This window comes from Linepithema humile, chromosome 2 (assembly GCF_040581485.1).
Source record: "Linepithema humile isolate Giens D197 chromosome 2, Lhum_UNIL_v1.0, whole genome shotgun sequence".
Taxonomy (NCBI): Eukaryota; Metazoa; Arthropoda; class Insecta; order Hymenoptera; family Formicidae; genus Linepithema; species Linepithema humile.
Window position 1 is genome coordinate 22,523,799 of NC_090129.1, and position 22,757 is coordinate 22,546,555.

At 42.9% G+C, this 22,757-nt stretch overlaps 1 protein-coding gene across 7 annotated transcripts in view; it reads left to right on the plus strand.

Moving 5' to 3' along the window:
• LOC105668858 (unconventional myosin-XVIIIa) overlaps positions 1–22,757 on the plus strand; it is a 45,115-nt gene that overhangs the window by 21,163 nt on the left and 1,195 nt on the right. For 4 of the 7 annotated variants that reach the window (XM_012361479.2, XM_012361478.2, XM_012361480.2 and 1 more), the window contains 12 exons: positions 449–607; positions 702–917; positions 16,261–16,389; positions 16,753–16,896; positions 16,967–17,056; positions 19,341–19,700; positions 19,776–19,930; positions 20,517–20,640; positions 20,739–21,193; positions 21,327–21,639; positions 21,846–22,109; positions 22,315–22,652. In XM_012361479.2, coding sequence (XP_012216902.2) covers positions 449–607; positions 702–917; positions 16,261–16,389; positions 16,753–16,896; positions 16,967–17,056; positions 19,341–19,700; positions 19,776–19,930; positions 20,517–20,640; positions 20,739–21,193; positions 21,327–21,639; positions 21,846–22,109; positions 22,315–22,652 — 2,747 coding nt within the window. Of the gene's footprint in view, positions 1–218; positions 345–448; positions 608–701; positions 918–12,461; positions 15,544–16,260; positions 16,390–16,752; positions 16,897–16,966; positions 17,057–17,873; positions 19,018–19,340; positions 19,701–19,775; positions 19,931–20,516; positions 20,641–20,738; positions 21,194–21,326; positions 21,640–21,845; positions 22,110–22,314; positions 22,653–22,757 lie in introns of those variants that run through there. The other 3 variants (XM_012361484.2, XM_012361482.2, XM_012361483.2) reach the window with 3 other exon arrangements.

Here is a 22,757-nt window from a genome sequence, read left to right on the forward strand (position 1 = left end):
TTAATATTTAAAATTTTTGCTCACTTATTAATAAATTTAATGTTTCGCGAATATCTCAGAATGTTGCGATTTCTGTGAGATCTTTGAATGTTACTCGTCACCAGTGTCAAAGATCAGACTGTTATCGCACGTTCCATATAAAACGTTATCGCACGTAACGCATAAAACGTTATCGTATGATGTATTTGTCATACAAACGTCGCACAAGCTAATTTAAAACGAATCACTCTTCATCCCACGAAATGCGAGATATTCATTACGTTGAAAAGTTCGATGAAATGTGCATCGCATTGTTTTGGTGCCACATCGTGCTCTTTTGTATTCTTTATCTCACTGTCTATCTAGTAAGGACAATACTGCGATTTTTCAATTATCGCGCTCTCTCTCTCTCTCTCTGGTGTATCCCCGACGTTAAGTGGAATCAAGCGTAAGAGTTAATTGTTTCCAGGATGGCCTCGTGGAGACATTGCGAAGAACTCGCGTCAAGTTTGTGCACTGCCTTCTGCCGCAACACAATGCCGGTTGCACCGACAATAAGAGTCTTCTCTCCGTGAAATCGAATCAAAGTGAGGACACCGTCATTAATGTGCCTCTTCTCCGATCGCAGGTGAGATATTTTTCTTTTAAAAAAGTATTTTTTAATTTTTTAAGGATTAGTACCGCGCGAATCTAATCGCGCACGTTTTCATACGTTTGTACAGATTCGCGGCAGTCAGATAATCGACGCTGTTCGTTTACACAAAGTCGGATTCCCGAAGCACATGGCCCTAGGTGAATTCAGACGTCGATTCGGACTGTTATCGAGCAACGTGAATGCTCGTCCTGGAAGCCCCGTGACGGATGAACGTCGCGCCGTCGAAGACATGTTGCTTACTGTCGACGTTGATCCTGCATCCTATCGAGTCGGTCAAAGCCAGGTGAGTTAATATTTCCTTGAAGGTGCGCATAATTTTACTGAACTATAACTCTTGCAATGCCATGTAGAAAGCAGACAGTATCAGAAACAGCGAAAACGTCATTAATCACTCATAAAAGTTACAAATAATTATTGCGAGAATATTTATTGCGAGAAAGTTTGTTAGAGTATTGAGACATTCATCGAGATACCGCTTTAAGTCAAACATATGAGAATTTCCGAGAAAAAAACATAGGAAAATAGGACAGGATGATTATTTAACGAAAGAATTGCAGTAAAATAAGGGTCAAACGGCAGAGGCTAATAAATAATTTATCAAACACTTCTGTCCAAAGTCTGTGAGGAGTGGCATGTTAACAAGCTGCACATGTAACACTTGAGGGTTGTTAGAAAGCGACGATGCATACCTACACCTCATAATCTTACCGTCTTATTATTCACGAAATCGCGACATCTCGCACGTCGCGCACGCGCAACTTTTTCCTCGACGAGAGTGTAATATTCGCTTTCTAAATAGAATTTTACGACGCGAGAAGCTTATAAATTTTTACAACGCACTATGCGCAAATAGTCACGCGAGCGTACGTTTTTCTTTCCGCGGTGAGGAAGCAACGTCGTTTTACGATACCACCGCTCGCAGAAAAGCGCCTTCGTCTCGCAGCTCGGGACGTGTCAACGCACTTTCGTCGGCCGGCCGAGGAGTTAATGGAATTCAGAAGGGAAAATGACGGCTGTACTTCAACAAGCGTTGTGCAAATCATCGCGGTCGATGCTTCCGCGAGTCGATAATTGTCCTCGTCACGAAGACGATCGGGCGTCACCGCACGCAGAAGCCTAGCAGCATCCATTTGTCAGAGCATGACTATACGAATGTTCAGAGCTTTAGCTAGGCTTTATAGAGAGAGAATATATTCGTACAAAGAACTTCACTTGATTAAAAAAGTTTGCCTAAAAAAATTATAAAGTCACGCAAAAGTATTTTATTTCTACAAATAATTAACAGAATAATTTCTCTTTAAATTCCAAATCTGATTTCCATTTTAATTCCTTCATTAAAATAGGCTCGGAATTATTTAAAAGATTTAACGGTTTAATCGATAGAGAATGCGCGCGCTCTCTCTCTCTCTTTGAAGATATCTTGGCATAACATTAAAAAGAAGTTTTCCCAATAAAAAACAGGAAGAAAGAAAGCGAGTTCGCGAGATGGGGGTCAACCGGGTCGCACGCGTATTAGTCTTTCGGTAATTTCGCCCGCGGAAATATGCTGAGACGCGCTTTCCAAAGGTCGACGACGCGAGCCGTCAGATCGTATTCTCTCGCACAGGTGCCGCGTCTCGGAATACTAACTTATACACGTACGCACACACATCGACCGTAACTGATACGATTTCTCCGTACCCGAATCGTGAGTATGTATCGGGGACAAAATCAAAAATAGTTGACGGGTTGAAGAGGAAAGCGTAGGCGCTGCTAAAGCTGTATATAAGCGCTCTAATATAACTTTTCAATCTATGAGAGATATATATCTTACTAATTTACTTTCGAAAGAAAAAACAATCATCTTTCGCCGGCGTAAGTTTCTCTTCCTTATGCGTATAAGCTTACGAAAGTAGGTGTTTCTTTGGCGGATTGCCAATAGGCAACAGCCTCTTACTGCACCTGTTGTATATATTTTTACGGTGAAGGATCACGGAGGAAGCGATCTGTACGCTTACGCATTTCACCGGCCGTACTTGACACGCAAAACCAGCTTCGCCGGCGGAGCTTTCACTTCGCGATGCGCACAGCTTGCAGCGCGAAAAGAAGTGCACCGGCGGTCTTTATGCAAATTCTATACGCGTAGATTAACCGATATACGGCAGACCGAGTTGGTACGTGATTCGCGCGCATCATGAGCGCGCTCATTTTCCTTTTACGAGAGCAAAGTTGGACGAGATTTCTTTTCCCGCCCATGACGGTGTTTCACCCAAATTCAACCAAGCTTGAGACTTTCTGCGGAATCGCCTTGTCTCGCTCTTCGTCGTTCCGTGCATTATTCATGAACACACCGGTGGAAAAATAGCTATTACTATGGGAATAGTGTTTGTTCTGGAGCAGAATGTGCAAGACGTGCTTCACCGTGGAAAATATCGCGGACGAATTTAGAACCAATTTCTGCGGGAGAATTGATTGAATCCGACGTTGCTGTTAGTTTTGCTTTTTAATACGCTTTGCTTATTGTATTATTTCACATTGTGGTGCGGTTATGACATGGGACTGCCATTTAATATGGAAACGCGTCACAACAGTGACTTGCAATGTTATTTTAAGGTGGAATACACGACGATGATGATCGTCGCGCGAGGCGAAGGCGCAAAGCGAAATTTAAAACTGATTTTGCGTGCGTCTTGTACGAGGCAATCAACCGTTAACTCCGTTTATTCGCGCACGACGAAGACTCGGCGCGCGCTGTAAGTTATGCGGCGGTCATTTGCCTCTGCCTGTGATAAACCATACGCGGCATAAGCTCGGCGAGAGATCCTCTATGACGTACATATATCCACGCATACATTACATAAATACGATTCTTCTGCAGTTTTCGAGATTGTTTACGACAGCGGGGTACAGATCGGATTGTGGTTTAGTAGAATTCAAATTAGAAATCGATTTGTACAACTGTAAAAATTCACCACCACGCACACGCATGATGTGACTGTAAAGAATAATAACTCTTTAGACTATCTGCTGGCATAAGGGAAGTAATTCTGCGATTATTTATCACGCGCTTGATATAAATGGATATGTATAAATATGTATAAATACATACGCGCGCGTTTCGCATCGCAAATCGATAATCATCGAGGCGAATTTACCGCCTTGAGAATTTCAAGAGGACGTACCTAACGTCGCTCTAAAATATACGTTCTCGAGATTAAGAATGTAGCGTAAATCATAATTATTGAGATTTACGCATGGATAACGTCGGTGGATTATCGGCTCACACGCCGATTTCGGTTCGTTGACTTTTGCGCGGCTCGCCGCGCGTGGTTTCTCTTCCAGTCTCGGCATTTCCCCTGCCCCTCCTTTACCTTTTACCTTTACCTTGGCCTTGCTGTGCGTTTCACCTTCGCCACCGCCGCACAAAATCCGCCCCGTCCGTCCTAAAGGAACAGGGAACGCAAAGTGCTTTCGACTGATTGCATCTATGCCACGTCGTTTTTTCAAGATTTTAAATATAATGTATGTGATAAAATTTAATAGTATTTTAATTTTGAGAAATCTTATAATTATTGTTTGAAAGTATTTATTCATAGAGAATTATTGAGATAATAAACTTTCTCTGAAATTTCGAACTTTTAAATTCTGGAATTTACAGAATTTTTAAGACTCACTTCAATGACAAAAAAGATTACATCGTATAAATTTCTCATCTATGTATGTGATAATGAAATGATATAATCTGTTGATAATTATATAAGTGCCTTTGAAAGTTGTCAGAATGTAAATTTCACGCGGCCCATTAAATTGCTAATCTCCACGGAAGAAATCGAAACTAACATATGTACGAGCCTGAACGAACTTAATATCCAAGAATTTAAACGAGATATAACGGCGATGTTCAAAGTATCCTAATAATCCCACACTTCCGCTGAGTCAGCTTCGTTTATTAAAAAGGAAACTTAAGAAGAACGATATATCAATGTAGAGACATTAATGGTTACAAATAAATCAATTTGAGATCTCCAAGTATCTTTGAGGCGAACTCGCGGTCGCGCGCGGCAAAGAAATCGAGCGAAAGAAATACGAGTTTTACTCGGACATTAGCGATGCAGGTTGAAACTATCTTCATCTGTCATAGCAAGTAATCTAATGCGCCACTATTTCTTTCACACTACTTATATTTTGTAATGCAAGTGGAAAGTCATTGCGTCGTTTTGTGTGGATGCGTACGCATCCGTTTCGCATCGTACGTTTACCGGCGCTTCCTGATTCCGCAGAAGCTTAATCGAAACAGCTGCGGACTATCGACGTCATGCCAAGTCGTACATCGGGCGCCGGGCGAGATGCCGTAACATCTGATTTATGATATCCAATGTACAGCAAAAACGATTCACGCGGTCTCTTTCATCGACACCGGCCTCGTGAATATTTATAGCATTCGTCGTATGCGCTCGTAGAATTTTACTACAAAAATTCCCGAGATTCTCTGTTATTATCTTTATGTGAAAACGATTCTCTCGCTTGCCGATTAATAAAGCGGCGACGATAAATTCGAAAACGCGGCACCATATCATCGTTCGACCGCGAAAGTGTAAAAGAAGCGAATGTATCCCGAAGGAAAAAAAAAGCACGTGACTTTCTCGTGGCCCACATACAAATTGCTACACTGGTCCTTATTGGTTCGCCAATGCCCGCCGATCCATTTACAGTTTTGCACCGCGAAGTCAACCTCCTTACAGCATTTCGTTCGGCCTTTCATTTCCTCCCACCTAGGCGCACCTGCGTGAAGTGCAGCTTTGAAAACAGACTTCGACACGTGACGAAGTTCCGCGAAGGTCCCTCAGACGAGAGAATTTTCAAGGATAAAATCGCTTTCAATGAAAATCCCGCAAAAAAATTACGAGGCTTATTAGTGTATAAATTGACACGGCGCAGAAGAAAATTAAATTGCACCATTATGATATCCACGACGTAACGATGTACGCGCCGAGGTTGGCATTCTCCTTCCGGAAGTGCTATAATTATGAAGTGCAAATTACCGTCGAATGAATCTTCCGTCATCTTCGAGGGTGTTTACGCGCTTATTTCTCGTATGTTCCTCCCTACCGACACGGCCATTTCCTCCCCGTCACCGCCATCGTAATCGTTCAGTTTGCCGCCGCGATCTATGTATGCGAAAAACCAGAATGACCGGGAGAGCAGGATTTTTCCACGTCTCTCCCGGAGTTACGTGTCCCGTCCGAGGAAACGGTAACTTCGCTTCCGTTCTGATATTCTCTCTCTTTCGCGCCGCGTTGCGATCAATCCTGCTTCGCGCGAGGCGGAGGAGCTCGGTGGTCCCGACTCGCAAATTAATATGCTCCTTACAACATCGTTGCATTTTCCGGTATGTTTAGTTCTTAATATCTCTTATTTTCTCTTCTCCTCGTTTTTCGCAATTTCCCGCCACTAGTTACGACAGCAATCACGATGTACGACGTTCTCCGCTTCCATTCTTTTCGATCATCTTTTTAATTTACATCATTTCCATATCCTTGCTCTTCTTTAGGAAATAAACAAAATCGCAACTCTTGTCTGAATAATCAAACTGTGACTTCGCGACGCACGTCGATGTATTTACGGACATAATGTTATTCGAGTCGATCGTGTCTGTTTAAACGTACGTCATGTCTACCGAAATATCCGGCGCAAACATTTCCACGGCGGAAATGTGACCGCTGGTGATCGCGCGTGCCTTCGATTACTGCGTGTCCCGCATCTCGAGCGATCGGCATGCCAAGTAATTCCGAGGCGCCAAGTGGAAACGGCACGAGCGTGCCTCAACTTCTTTAGAATATTGATTCTTCCGTAGCAAGTACCGTATAATTAATGACGCTTGTTATATGCATATTCGCGCTATAGCAATCGCATTACACAAAGTGATTTAATCTAATGAAGATTAATTCGCAAGAAAATTCGCTTATTAAGATTCAAATTAAGATTCAGTCGTACTAAATTACAAATAAAAGTAAAATAATTAGATGAATCTAAATAACTTCAAATAAATGTATCCATAATGTAATATTTAAGATGAAACGCTCGGATGAATAACAACTCCTGGAAATAAATTGGCTATTAAATCCTAAACGGCTTCTACGGATGAAGCACTATGGAAATAAGAATCACGTATCTTATTGTCAGAGAAGATTCATCTTATCTGCTACTGCGAGTCATGTTAACTGTTACAAATCACGGTAAAAGACGATACGGATATGCATACGAATCCCGTGTTGCTCCTGAGCGCATTTCAACCAACAATTAATTCTCACTTAGTAGTGCTAAGTCAGGGAGCTGGGAGACGGTGGACTACTAATCACGATGCAGCGATGGAAAAACGCGATTAGTTATCCAACAAGCTTACGCGCCTAGGTCAGGTTCGCACGTCAATCCCGGCAACGAGCCAGATCGCGGAACCTGTATCACAACGCCTCCACCCACGATCAACGTTAATGCGGAGGAGTAACATATTTGTATGCAGAGTCATAATAATATATAACCACCTTACTTTTCCGTTTTCTAAAATGCTTTTGCACATCAGAATATTTACATAATTCGTTATCACAATTATTTTCTACATTCTATTTCAGAATCAGAATATCCTAGGAAATTATTAAGATAAACGAAAGTTTGAAATCTTTTTTATATTTTTTTATATTAATTATTTTTTGCCCTAAAAGTACTTTCAATTTCGTCGATTTGCGATTGAAATCCAAATCTTGGGAATAAACAAATGATCGAAGAAGCAATGAACATGGCCAAATATCAAGCGGACACATCGCGACGAGTATATCGCGTCGTCGAGTTTCTCACACGGCGCTGTTTCCCTTCGTCGAGAAGCGGAAACGTTGCATACCGCTCGCCCGCGCCGCCGTTCGTGTCAGCTCGCGACTCGGGGTCAGATTCCTTATTTCTATCTACCCCGCGGTTAATTGCGACAAGCTAGACGTAACTTCCTCGTGCTTTTCTTTCGAGCCTTGAGAAGAAACAAGCTGCAAGGCGGCGGCTTCATTAATTGGCCAGGTTTATCGCGCGTAGGCGCTCGATGTCCTCCGATAAGACTCGCCTCACAGAAGCATCAAACGGATCGTGTTTTTACGCGACAGACTTGGATACTTGTTCCCCGCGCTTTCTAGAGAACTAACTGCTTGTTATGGAAAATTGTATTACGTTTAAATCGGACGTGAGACGAATGTAACGGCTTCTTTTTCACTTTCCGCGCACGTGCATTAAGTGCATTGCGACACAATTTTCTAATTATCTTCCCCTGCTTTCTCAGTGATACGATACGAACTCTCGTGGAATGATATGCGCATATTCATGACAGCATTATTGGGTCATGTCACAGATTTGAAATTACGTTAGAGACCGCAGTGCGGGGGGGACATTTCGATTATGTTATAAGAATCTTCCAGACACAAAGATAAATACACTTTTCTACTTTCCAAGAGCTAATTGCTCGTTAAAAACACCGCGTTACGATGAAGTCAGACGTGCGACAAGCATAATGCACGAAACGAGTTCTTTTTTACTTTCTTCTTTACTCTCTATGCCCCGGGCGAAATCGTACGCGATGCAATTTATAAGGCCGATAAGCTTACCTCACTTTTAAAAACGAGCGTGAGAATGGATATGTTTCTCGCCGAATGGACCCGATAAAGCGACCCGATCGCCCACCGAAAAGCGGCAATAAACTTGATAACGAAATGGACGATCTCATGTGGCGGATTGCTGTGATTTGTCGCATTAAACAAACGCATACAAAGAAACGATCCGATGGCTCGGAAAGAAGCTCGTGATTTCATAACGCGGCCAGAGCTCTTTTCTCTTCTTATGTGGCTCCCCTTCTCTCGTCGTCTCGTCTCTCCTTTCTCCCGTTCGTCAGTAGGCCAGCGGACATTCTCGCCAGCCGCTTTCCAACGCGCGCTGCGCCGTTTGTCTGCTTCGAATTTCTTCACGTCAGCCATCCCGGCGGAGATCTATCGATCCGTCGGACGGATGGCAAGATGCAGGGACCTTTTCTACGTGTTCGAGGCGAACGGCCCCGCGTCCCCGTTTCCGCGATACGCTTGGAAAAAAAACCGCGAAGCCAGTATGCCCCGAGTCGGCGGAAAAGCATCTTCCTGGGTTTCTTGCCTGTATATTTCCCATGCATCTTCGTATCTTTATCGTTTTTGCTGTGGATTACTGTTTTAAATTACAAGAACAGCACACACAACTTTGGCTCTCATGTACAATATAATTCCAAGAATATTGAGGCGGTGCAATCCAAAAGACAAAAAGCGGGCGGGCGAAATGGGAATCGTCGAAGCGCCTTATTCGGCTGGATAAGAAAACAAGAAAGGGGCCTGCCAGTTCCAGGACCGGTCCCCAGTCAATTTGGCAGTGGTCCGATGTTCCATTCAAGGTCCACCTGTCACGAGACTCCAAATCTACAATTCCTTTCCCTTGCACTTTCGAATTTCGTAAATTTTCCAATAGTATTCGAACAACCCGAGTCGAAATTTTATTCCTAATTTCAACCTCTATTTTTTTACGTTTACGGATTCTGGAGAATTTTGATAGGTTTCATTTATATAAGAATATGTATGTATTGTATTTGCTCGTATTTTGTACCTCAAATAGGCAGTAAACGAACTGTTTCTTATTATGAGATTTAAAAGAGGAGTTTCGATAAAAGAGCCAGGGGTTAAATAGGTTCAAGATAGGGTGACTGCTTAACGTATCAAATTAGGTGTTAGATTGAACATTTTGATCGAAAGTAGGTGTTAGATTGAACATTAAGGTCGAAAATAGGAGACAAATTTCGACTCGGGAAACGCTATAACTGCATTCTGTAAAATTGTAACATCGAAAGCAAATCGAAAGCAAATCGAAAGTCGGAATACTTTACGCGTCTTCGACGTGTGGATAATGCGTAATGCGAATATATAAGAGCATCGTTACGATTCATTATTCACATAATTATGCTTGTGGTTAATCGAGCGTTATAATATATGTTTGTACGTCGTGTCTTCCTTATCGTCTCTTCCGATACGATAAGTCCGAGATTTATATTCGATACATCGCGCTACGAGCAATACCCTCGCTAGCAGGCAGCAAGGTACCAGAGCAAGGTACGCGCAAGATTTATGCATGTATTTGTGACACATCACCTGCCTAGTGGGGACGAGATGGAGGGACGCGCACCTGATGCGGAACGAGCTTTCCGACGATGCGACAACTGTGCGAGCCTGCACATCAGTTCGTGGTTGGTCTCGGTCGAGATCGAGACGTCGTCGGGCGTCGACCATCTTTCGGCCTTGACATTACGCAGCAAGCGCAAACGAAGGGATCGCTTTTTGTCGGAACCGCTCCGAAATTGTCCGCGGAGTGCGCATATGCGTTTCTTGTGCGAGTGCATGCCCGTCGATTATTTTGGTCGTTCTGGTTGCCGAAAATGTTTGTTCAGGACACATAATTAATTACTTAGAATATTAGAACAAAGTGCTGATAGCTTTCCGAACATGCGATAAATCATATTAAAAATATGTGTCTTGTTTAAGATGATAAAATAAAAAAAAAAAAAAATATTATAAAATTAGTATTAAAATATTATCACAAGAAAGGCACAAATTATATAGATAGAATATTCTGTTGAATTATTGATGAAATTCTTTACAAGCTCATAAATATTTAGACATTTTATGTTAAATACTAATTTTGGAAATTTTACTAAATTTCTCAGATAAAATAAATATCACTTAAAATTTTTTTAATTAAAAATTTACATTATCGAAGCATTTTTGTATTTGATGTAAATTATTAAATTTTCAATACTAGAAATAATGGAACCATTCGCCAAATTTATTGTCAATATTCTTCAATTATTGTTTTAGATCATTTCTTTTACCTTTTATTTTACCGAATGCAGAACGGTTCATTTTAATTATAGTAAAAATCAACAAAGCACATTTGTTTTGCAAGCAACTTTTGCGATCGAGGGAATAAGAGAGACAAAGAATGAGAGAGAGAGAAAGTCGTCAATTTCTTAATTAATCCGCGAGGAAAAGAGAGGGAGAAAGTCTATAGCCACCGGTACCTGTTAGCTTCGATAACGGTAAACATCATCGGCCTGGAAGTAAAGCACCGAGCCGCTCGAGTGCTTTCTTGTTGCCGACCAATCGAGACGCCGGTATTACGACGCCCTGTACGTCGTAATAAGAAAGTAATAGAATCGACTCGTGCCGAGATCGATGGTCTTTACTTTGCAGCTTAAGTCTTGACTTTATTTGAACGTGACATAAACTTGCTAATAGCGTCGTTTCGGCCCGTCAATATTTACGGCTTATAGTTTGTAGCTATTATTTTGTAGGCTTGTAACATTCTATCTGTTTCAGATTTTAGAAAAGCTTCTCTAAGCAGTCGAAGTTTTACGATAAATACTTCGAGAAATACGTCAAAATTGTTTTGTACAGTGAATATTGTTTGCTTATGAAAAAAAGACACAAATATTTAGCACGCGATGAATTGTATACTTTTTCTTTGAGTTGATGATAGTATAACGCGGACTATGTTATTCTCACATCTGGCCAGCATCCGTAATCAAACCATCGTCGCTCTTAATCGTCTATATCATTAATTGGCGTACCCCATTCTGAATGAGCTTTTTATCTGCGTACAAAGAGACCGTGTTTCAATTGGAGTAATGAAAGAGACGAGGATACAGTCGGTGTAATGAAAATTATATCGCATATAATAAGGTCTTCTTATGCAAAATAAGACATCTAAAAAAACCGCGCCGTTTCCGTATCCACTGATTGGCGTATTCGTGTAACGGTTACTTTATCTCGAGGCAGAAAATATCGCGTCGCATGAAATTAATGAAGAACGCGTTGCAGACCGTGTCGCGGAACTTCTTTGAAACTCCAGCGCGTGTAATAATTAAGAGAGGGTCTCGATGTTTCGTTTCTGCCGACTTTAGTGCACACATTCGCTTAACGGATGTTTCATCTCGAGACGAACGCGTCGTTCTGTCGTATAATTAACGAGAGGAAGACACGATCAGAGTTGCGAAATATACTTTACACAACATCCCTGTGTTGCACATTTAATTAACAAAGTTACGGCAAATCTAACGCGCGGTTTCTGCCTTTGTTAGCATTCCTTAATCTATTTATTTTATAACGAAACAGCAAGGAGACAGTATTGTGATGTGCCAAATGAAAGAAAATAAACTCAAAGAAAAATTTTAACAATCTCAAGTCGTAAGTTTTTTAACAAATACGATTTTTTTATAACAAAGACTTGATAATAAAAGTATTATAAAATGTCAAGATTTAAAGAATTTTAAAACAAGTATCATTGCCATTATGAATAAAATTTCAATGTTTTCGATGAAGTTTCCGCGTTCGTTTCGCTATCATCTGTCTTTAGAAGCACGTGCTGCACTCCGAAACTTTTAGCCGTAATCTCGCTGATACCGCGTGACTCGGAAACAGTATTCGATATATCGTAACATTTAAGAGACTCTCTCACTACTACGTCGTTCACTACATACGTCTGTCTCGCACGTCTCTCTTTATCGGAGCAAGAAGACCCGGCGTCTCCCTTCAATGAAAATGATAAGCTGGCACCCGAGCATTAACCGGCTGCATCTTCCTGCCCGTTGAGAGTTGCAGGCCGATGCGTGCAACCGGCTTCGAGATAATCTTCGCCCCTACCCCCCTTACCGGTCTTTCAATCCTCTTCCCCTTTATTTCCCTCACTCTTTCGTACCTCCCTCCTGTCGTCTGACGTTCTCTCTTTCGCTTCCTCGCTTCTGCCCTCGCAGTCGGGTGCGTGTAAACTTTTACGCGGCTTTTACGGCACTTAGTCGCGGCTCGTTCTGCACGGCAGTGGAGAGAAAAAGGCTGCTTCAGCGACCATTCATTCCGCAACGTCTGCAAGTGCGAGAATTATCGGTCTCGCTAGTGTCAGTGATTGGGGGGGTGCGATCTTTCGCGCGGTGACGACAAGTGCGACGCACGAACTAACTTCGACGACAAGCAATTAAGCTTGAAGTACAGATATCTCCGCGTCGCATTAGATATCTATCTCAATTAGACTTCTTATATTTTTATATCATGTTATAATTAATTCGATATATTAAGATAGATGTCTGCGCCGAGGCTATATATTGGTCGTATATATATAAATTTTGTTAAAATAACGAACTCTGTGTAACATATAATAAATCGTGCGAAGAGATTACACAGAACATCATTTATTAGTGCTATAATTACAAAGGCTGTAATAATAACACTTGTTACAGATAAGGCAATCTGTACTAAAATTTTGAATCATTAGTTTAATGTTTCAAAGTTGAATTTAAGTAGATCTCTTCGGGACAATAGAATTGTGTGTTTACAAATACGAAGAGATTTAAAAGATATTAGACCGAAAAAGTGTTTGTTGATTCAAAATTGGTGAGTTTCAAACTGTGCTTAACCGATGTACATTCGAAAAGACATTGCGATAATTTCGAGGAAAATGCATATTTTCTGATTTCTTTTTCGTTATATTTCATCAAAGCTATTTTTATGACTGAGTGAGAAAAAATAGTGAAATGCCATATAAAAAGACAAAGTACTTCAATTAATGTGGAGATACTACGAGGAAATTATAAAGTTAATTTTTATCGAGAGAAAATAAAAACACGTACTATTTACACGTACTATGTTATTCTCAATGTGATAAAAAATTGATTAAGGAATGCACGGAAATTGTAATTGTGGAAGAAGAAGATGATTCAGCAGATCTGAGGAAACACAAAATTGGAACACGCTTTCCATTAGAAATAACGACTCATTTTCTTTCTTATCGAATTTGACCTCAGATATTTCAACATGCACGATAACGTAACTAAATACGCTCCCGGCGGCAACTCGCGTTTGATTAAAGCCAAGAGCAATCCGAATGTGTCAAAAGCCCCGCTTTCGTCCATCAAGAAGCAGAATCAGTCGAATCAGACGACGAGTTCCGCGATTTCACCGAACAAGCCGCCTCGTTCCTCAAAGCCGCAGACGACTCCGAGGACATCAATCAAGATGTCCAGCGATGTGGTCAATCCATCGCGTCGTAGCTCCACCAATTCGGATTCCTCGAAGTGCCGACTTTCCTCGCCTCCGAAACCCGCAAAACGAGCCACGAACGAGACCCGACCGGACGCGGCAAAAACTGTCTCATCCGTCGCACGCAACGGCGATAAGAAGAAAGTCTGCAAATCGGCCAGCTCGTCTCTCTCGTGCACGATATTGGAGGACAGAACGTTGCTGAAGAAGGGTATCAATTATACGTCCGAGAAAATGCCGACAAAGTCTGAGATCGCGCGACGGAACGGCGCCGCGCTCGATCGTTCAATCAGTTTAAACTCCGTGTCTTTGGATAATCAGATATCTCCTTCGATCTCACCTCGATGGATACCGATCTCCGTGGAGAGAAGATTGCCGGAAAAGGCGAGGAAGGAAGAACCGCCGCGGAAGAGTCCGACGCTCATGAGCAGATCTACTAGTTTGTGGAGCGTTCATGCGCCGAGAGCGGATTGCAATCACTGCAAGAAGACTGACGCGAGGATAAGCTTGATCGCCAGGCCTAGCAAAATACCGCTTCCGGCGGCCCGGTCCAACGGTCTCGGCAGGTCTCTCGCCGATCTATCGCAAGTAGATCGCGTCCGAGAGCCGGCCGGCCAGATAAATTTCGAGCTCGATCTCGACGCCGCGTCGGACGAGCGTATCTACGAGAACTGCCGCGAGATCCTCGATCATACATGCTCAAAAATTTCGAGTGCCTCGAAAATGTCGACATCGACGAGCAATCTGGAAGAGAGAGCCGCGCGGCTGATGGCGCAGCTGGAAGACGACGTGGAATCCAAGGAGACGGTCATGTCTGTCGCGGATATCGCGGATGTCACTCCTCCGCGTAGAACGGAAATCTACGAGGATCGAGAGACGCTGTGCAATGGCAAAACCAACATCACTGCAGAAGAGTGTAATTCTCAAGATGACAAGAGCAACGAGGATGCGATCACCGATGAAGAAACAAAGACGAAGAAGACGACAGTAATTTTTACGGATAATAGTATAAAATCAGAAGAAGATTCCAAGAAAAAAGAGTCTGTGGTAAAAGAATGTAAGCTTAATCGAATAAAAAGCTACAAGAAGCCGGAAGAGCTCGTCGAAGAGTTGAAGAAAAACAAAAAAAACCCAAATTCTTATCAAGAACTGAGGCGCAATTGGGAAAGACAGATTCAAGGACTCGCGAGTGCAGATACCGAAACAAAAACAATCTGCGCCGCGACTTCCGGAAAAATAACCGTAAATTTGGCAAAGGCGGTTCGAGTCGAGAGCGACGTCGTCGACAGCACGCAGGAGACGAAGAAAAAGCAAGGCGTCGGCAAGAGAGCGAAGGATATCGAACACCTGGTGAATTTTTTCAACTGCAAGAACACCGAGGCTGTCAAGGAATCCCCGCGAGAGGCTCTGCTCAAGCCGAAGTCCGCGGATGCTCCTATCATTGGGAGGGGTGAGCTGAAGGGTAACAAGAGCGGGAACGAATACACCGGATACTCGTCGGATGGAAACTGCTCGGAGGATAGCGGTCACATGAGTAACGAGAACGAGGTGGAGTGGAAAGAAACTATTGACAATCAAAGTCAACGGGAAACTTCGAGCGACTTCAAAGAGCCGCAGTACTTCAGCAGACTCGATCGAGACGCGGACGACGACGCGAAAATCTTCAATTCGACAATTGTTAACAGACTGGCGGAACCTGAGAAGAAGAAGGTCGCTGTTAAAACAAGCACTTCGACGTCCAGCGGGGCCAGTAGCATCGATAGCTGCCGAGATGACACATCCCCGGAAAATGCACGACAGGTCTGTCTCGGGATAATTACGGTCTCGCACCGGTCGTTAGCTCTAAATACCGATAGCGCCCGGTAATTAGAAGCTCGACTGGATAATCAGACCGCGCTGATCGCTCTGCGTATCCAACATGCGATCGTTTATCGTTCATATCGCGGAAAGGAATACAATTTTATATGGTAGTAGTCGGGTTAATGATAATGTGCTGACAGATACGGCCATTAATATAACTCGCTATTAACTGGGCTTTCTTTCTTAAATTAATACTTTGATTTCGTAGATAGCAGGCTGCCGTTATTTTTTAACAATTATAATTTCTCAAAACATATTGATTATTTTATCTTATAAAACCGTAAAATATATTTAAAATGGAAAGTGGCTTTGTCAACGTACATTTGTTGCACAGGCTTATGTAAAATCATATTCTGTCTAATGCAATCGAGACGCCTCGACGGGTGGATTCACGCTTCAGAAACTATATATGTTCATCCTCTTCGTTTCTGCATAAGCGGCAGGAAACTGTGCCATGCATATTTTAACATTTTTCATCGCCCCTGAACTCACGTTTAATGCGCGGTTTATCTTATTCGTATGCACGCAACCAAGCATTTCTGTTAATAAATTATGCTCGATTAAGATTAAATTAATAATAGTGATGATACCAACGTTCCGTCAAGTATTAATTAATATATATCGAAGAAACTAAAAGACGTGTACTTTTGTTCGCAGATATTCTTCCGATCGGGCACCCTGGAACGATTGGAAGCTCAAAGGGACGAGAAGCTCACAGGTCACATAATCCTGCTGCAGGCGAGATGCAGAGGCTATCTGGCACGGCGCAAACTTAACACTTTAAAAGTAGGCCGCTTATTTTCTGTTTAAATTATTTCGAATAAAAAGATAAATATAGAAAGTTTTCAATTACTTGTGGGAAATTGCAAACAAACACTTTCGCTCATTTTACTCGATCAATGCAGAAATCGCGGCTCACGGTTCAAAATTGCAATCTCATTCATACTAATGGACATGAATTTACATTGTGTTTGCATTCGCAATGAGTTTATAAAAGCTTTTGATTTTTCAATTCAACAAATAAGAACATAAATAAAATATAGTCGATGTGTGTCTTCGCGACTTTTACATTCTCTTCGCTTTAGCGATAATTTATAATGATGGTAATAATTTATAATGATTTTAATCGTAAATTAATCTTTCCTACAGCTGCAAGATCTTGCAGTGCGATGCATCCAAAGGAACGTGAGGAAGCTAATGTCCGTGCGAGAATGGCCATGGTGGAGATTGTACGTGAAAGTCGCGCCCTTGTTGAACGTTCATCGGACCGAAGATCAACTAAAAGCGCGAACGGTGAGAAAAATATTTTCTACCTAGTTTATCCGCCGTTATTGTTCGCTAATGAATTGTTCCGTTTCAATAGGAAGAGCTCGAGCTTCTCAGGGCGAAGGTGGAGCGCTTGGAGCAGGAACGTAATCATCTCAAGCACGACAATGACAAGCTGGAAGCCAAGGTAAGCTTGGCGAATTTACTCGATGAATGCTATTGATGATTTCGATATGACAAGTTGCAATTACGAAATATTCGCGCGAGGCTGAAACGTCGCGCCTCGAACGCTCGTTACTTCAGCCGGCAACCGTGCCGCAAATTGCGCGCCTTTCTGTTCTGCCGTCCGTCATAACGATTTCGCGTGTGACCGCATGATGAATCTAATAGAGGCACTTTGGAAGGATGCATTAAGCCCAAACTGCCCGTTTAGGTATTCGCGGCACGCACACCGCGCAATTGGGTTAAGCACGCCAGACGGCGCGTGTCGAGCGTGCGCGACTATTATCGTGACTCGACCGGCAGACTGCACGTTGTACCATTCTAGTCCGCGGCTGGTACGCAAAAACGCTTGACATATCCTAATAAGGAAGACAATCAAGAAAACACTTTCTGCATCCTTAATAAGAAGTAATTAAACAAAGTCGTCGCGTTAATCATTTAAATTGTCTCGATTAACGTTGGAAATCTCCACTTCGAATTTTCACAGCACGGCGATTCTTATATTTCCGCTTCTCTCTGCCCGTTCTATTTTTACAAATGCACAGATCCTTCGAAGCTCTGTCGAAATTGTAGTACTATGTTTTCCTACTCTAGCAGCCGATATTTTTCTCGCAAAGTTTACGGTGGACCTGGCGAATGGCCAGAATAGCCGTCTCGCGCGCTTCTCTCCGCCTTTATCTCCCTCGCTGCTCCTCTCTTTCTCGCCGCCTTCCCCTTAGAATAACTCAGAGGTGACCGCCTCCTCTGCCGGACGCCTTCGGCGGCGAATTGGCCGACCCAGGAAGAGGCAGTTGCATCGCGACTCCTTGCCGACACGGGCGCCTTCGTCGTCGTTCGGCGTTACGCAATTCGCCGAAGTAATGTAACGAGTCTCCGGTATCAATCGACCGTTAAAATTCAGCTGCTGGATGAAGTTGCGAAAGAAAATAGCTTGAAATGTCAACCGCGACGATTTCGGCTCCGGTGGTTCATCCAATCCGTCGTCAGCTCCATAATTGGAACGATGCTTTGAACAGTAGGCTTTAATCATACATCGATATTCCTAAAATCCCTGGATTGTTAATCAAGATGCCCTCCGTGCCGATGAGGTATCCAGGCACCCCTCCCTCTCCCCTTCACGAAAACCGGCACCTTAACGCGTTGGAGAGCACGAGCTCCGACGAAACGCTCGATAGAAACAACTCGATGAGCAGCCTAACCAATGGCTTGCCGAATTCACCGAATCTCGCGAAAGGCCTGGCGAGAAGACCACCCTTGCCGCCGCATTGCAACCATAACAAGAGACCATCTAGCAGAGGACACGTCGTCGCCAATTTGAATCCTATGATGCGGAGTCCTTCCCCCTGCAGCATCTCTTCTAGCGTATCCTACCGAGCGAAGTCCTTGTCGGGAATGAGATCGCCGTCCATCGCTTCCTCGCGAAGCGGCTCTTATCTGGGATCGCCGACCTTCTCGACACCGCCGCGAAGAACGTATCCTCGCGAGAGCGCGTGTTCGCCGTCGATGGAGGATGTTCTGGTCAAGGAACAGGCGCCGGTCGTCTTCGACGCGAGTCTCAACTTTGTCCTGGGCTGCGAGCGACAGAGAGTTAAACAATCCTTCACGCCTACCGCGTCTCATTTAGAGCCGTCCACCGCGTCGTCGTATCTTTCATCGAAGATCTCTCAGTTTCTGAAACGTACCGATCACATTATGGACGAATGGCGGAGTCTCGGTCATAAGGACGAAGCGGATGACGATCCGATAAGTTTACCGTATATGAGAGGTAAGCCGCGGGGCACGATTGGAAGAAGCCAGAGCGCCACGAATATCATGATACGCGGCTATCAATATTACAGCAGATCGAACAGTGCAGCGAGGAGCCCTTCGAGGCGCTCCTTGTCCCGCGCTTCGGAAGACGCCACTTTGTCGGACGGAATACAAGAGGTAATGTAACGTGCAAAGTTGAAAGATGATGGGCTTTAGATCTTTTCATTAAACGCAAAGAAGAATAAAAAGTTTTATTTAAAAAAAATACTACAAAAAACTAATAAAAAAATTAATAAAAGAACTTGTTATAAAAAAACTTTCTCGTTGCATTAAATAACACCACATACAATTCATATTTTACCTCAACTTCGGGAACGCTTAAAGCTGAAAGACGCAGAACGGCAAGTGACGGCGCCAGGCAGAAGTAACGATAATCCGCAATTCGCGTATAACGTATCATATTTGATTTCCTTATATAAGATATATTTTTTCTGTTCAAGCTGAGCGAGATGACCGCAGACTTCGCGGAGGAGCATTCTACATCGACGCTGGCGGCGGAAAGGATTGACGCCGAGACATCGGAGCGCCTGCGGCTCGAGCGTGAGCTGCAGGATGTAACCGAGGCCAATAAGAATCTCCAGCAGACGACCGAACGGCTGGAAATGGAATTACTTTATGCGAGGGCTGCCGATTTGAACGGAGTTGTTTCTGACGGCGAGGAATGCGAAGACGGCGGCGTTTATAGGCAACGGTACGAGCACGCTATCCGAGAACTTGAGTTCACGAAGAGAAAAATGGCGCAGCAGCACGAGGACGATCTCGAGCAACTGGTGGGGCTGAAAAAGCAATTAGAAAAAAAGGTACGCGTCAAATTATTCTTACATCTACGAGTCGTAAGCGTCATGTTGGCATAATATTCTCGCGTTTTTGAGCAGCTGGCCGACGCTTACGAAGAAGTGGAAGAGCAACGGCAAGTCGTCGGACAGTGGAAGCGGCGAGTTCAGAAACTGAACGGCGAGATGCACGATCTCAGACTGCTGTTGGAGGAACAGACCGCTAGGAACAATCTTCTCGAGAAGAAGCAACGCAAGTGAGTCGCGTAAAGAATAACTCCAAGGTGTTACGCTTTGTTTGCTTGTGCTTCAAGATGTATTGCCTTGCCCAACTAATAGTCGACGAATCGCAGTATCGGGTGCTAGCTCGCTCTATTCTCATTTCATCCGCGGCAACAAGTGTCCCTGGCATCGCGCCAGGCCGCCAGCGCCACCCGATCCACACTGCCAGCAACGCGTCCGGCGTGTCTGTAAATCACGATTGACCGTTCGCGAAGATAGCTTCCTGTTAATCTAAATACAGCGTGCGCCCGCCGGCAGTTAAAGCCGATCTCGTTGCAAGCAGTGAAATTGGACTTGTTCCCGAAATCCTGTCAGAATTTTTTGTTCGATACCTATTCAATAACGAGATAATTTATTAGCTCTAACTTTTTTTTATTATAATGTCTTGCGCACTGTAAATGCCAGAATTTTTTTTACAGCAAAAAATAGTTAAATTTTATCTTAAAATAGAGACTTTGTACAGTAAATCATTTCTAATGATATTTAAATAATTGAAAACTGTTTTGCGTATAATATCAAAGATATTTAAATAATCCTGATAATCCTAATAATTGCGTTTAGATTCGATTCGGAGACTCAGAATCTGATGAACGATCTTAGACAAGAGAAAGCGCAGCGTGAAAGATTAGCCAGAGAAAAGGAGATTGCGATCGCGGAAAAATTCACGGTGGAACAGAATCTGAGCGTGAGTACATTTTCCTTCTTGTTATCCAATTTCTCTTTCGTTTTCCCTACTTAAAATAACCGTATCATATATTTGCATATATTACATTTATAATATAGGACGCAAGACTAGAGATTGAACTGAAGGAGGAAAGACTTCGCACGTTAACTCAAGAATTGGAGGAGCTCACTTTCGGCGGTAAAACGGAAGAGGAAGTCGCGCAGCTAAAGAAGGCGAAGCACGAGCTGGAGAAACGTGCGAAGGATCAGGAAGAGGAGCTGGACGATCTAGCTGGTCAAGTGCAGTTGCTGGAACAGGCAAAGCTCAGATTGGAAATGAGTATCGAGCAGCAACGCAAGGAGATGCGCAAAGAGATGCAGCAGCGCGATGAGGAGCTGGAGGACGTTCGCGGAAACGCGCACAAAAAAGTCAAGGCTCTCGAGTCACAATTGGAGAACGAACATGAGGAGAGGACGATTTTACTGAGAGAAAAGCACGAATTGGAACGCCGTTTGGTGGCTTTAGAAGAACAAGACCGAGCCGATCGTGCGGCGGAAGCTGAAACTATGCAGAGGTAAGTTAATCAAACTTTTGCATTTATTTTTCCTCATTTTGTTCCGTTGTCTTATCGAAAATTTGGGATCTGGGTTTTAAAATAAACATTAAAATATAAATAATTAAAAAATTTGCATTACGTGTGTAAACAGGTTGAAGAGAGACCTGAAGAGGACAAAAGCGTTGCTCAGAGACGCGCAAACGATGCTCGACAGATCCAAGGGCGATTCGACAGGCAAAGCCGCGTTGCGCCAATTGAAAAATCAATTGGAAGACGCGGAATGCGCTCGGGCAGTGGCGATTAAAGCGAAACAAGCATTGGAACAAGAACTGAATGAAACGCAAGCGAGTTTAGAAGAAGCTATGCGACAACGTTCCGAGGCGGAAGAGCGGGCTAATGCGGCCAATCGCGAATGCTCAGAACTATTGTCTCAAGTGGAAGAAAATGAAGAGGAACTTGCAGAGGTACGTTATTTCATTCTGAGTTCAAACGAAACCTTTTTATTAAACATTCTTAGTTTTTATTTGAAACTGAAATAATTAATTAATTATGAGTCAATTTTCACGAAATACAATTTTTAACAACTCTAAAGTATACGAATTTTTAATTGTATTTTTTTAAAATAAAAATTATATAAAATAATTTCTAAAATGTATTTTAATCAAATCAGGTCTTGAAGAAATATCGAGCCGCGGTGCAGCAAGTTTCCGCGGAGCAAAACCAATTGCAAGAGGCACAAACGCAAATCGCTGCGCTTGAGGCGGAGAAGTCATCGCTAAAGGATCAACTGTCGGAACTAACACAAAGATTAGAATCAGTGGAGCAACTCGGTGATCCTACGGCGAACAGCCTTGCTACGAGACGCCTGGAGTTCCGCGCCAAGGAACTCGAAAGCAAGCTTGAACTGGAGCAAACGACAAGAGCACGTTTGGAGGTATTGTTGGAATTGCAATTTCATAAAATTAATTCTCTACTATTCTATTTAATTAAAGTTGCATAAAAATAAACTATACATATCAATTAAAAATTAATAATTTAATAAAATATAATTCATCAAATTGATTTATTCCAAAAAAATTGTAAATCTTAGTTAATGAAAATAAAGCACTAACTACTTTCCTCATTTCTGTTTTTTGCAGACGCAAATAGCACGATTGAAAGAAAGTGTCGATAAGCTACAGACTGAATCAGCCTTACTCAGAACAAAAGAACAGACCGCCCAGGATACAGCAAGGCGACTACAACGATCCTTGCGTGACGCGCGCGACGAAGCTAGCACAGCGATATCGCGCGAACAGGAGGCTATGCGCGCTCGTCGCGATATAGAGAAATCTTTGGAAGCCGCGGAAGCTGAAACCAAGGTTGCCAGAGATGATCTCAGACTAGCGTTACAGAGAATCGATGACTTACAGAGCGCGATTCAGGGAGAACTCGATTTAGACTGCAGCGAGGAAGCAACTAGCGAGAATAGCGATAGGTAAAAATATACAATATATAAAATAATAATTAAGAATATCTTAGAGAATGTTCAAAATATAATTTCAATATTTTGGTACGTCTGTTAATCCCAAAAAACTTTTCA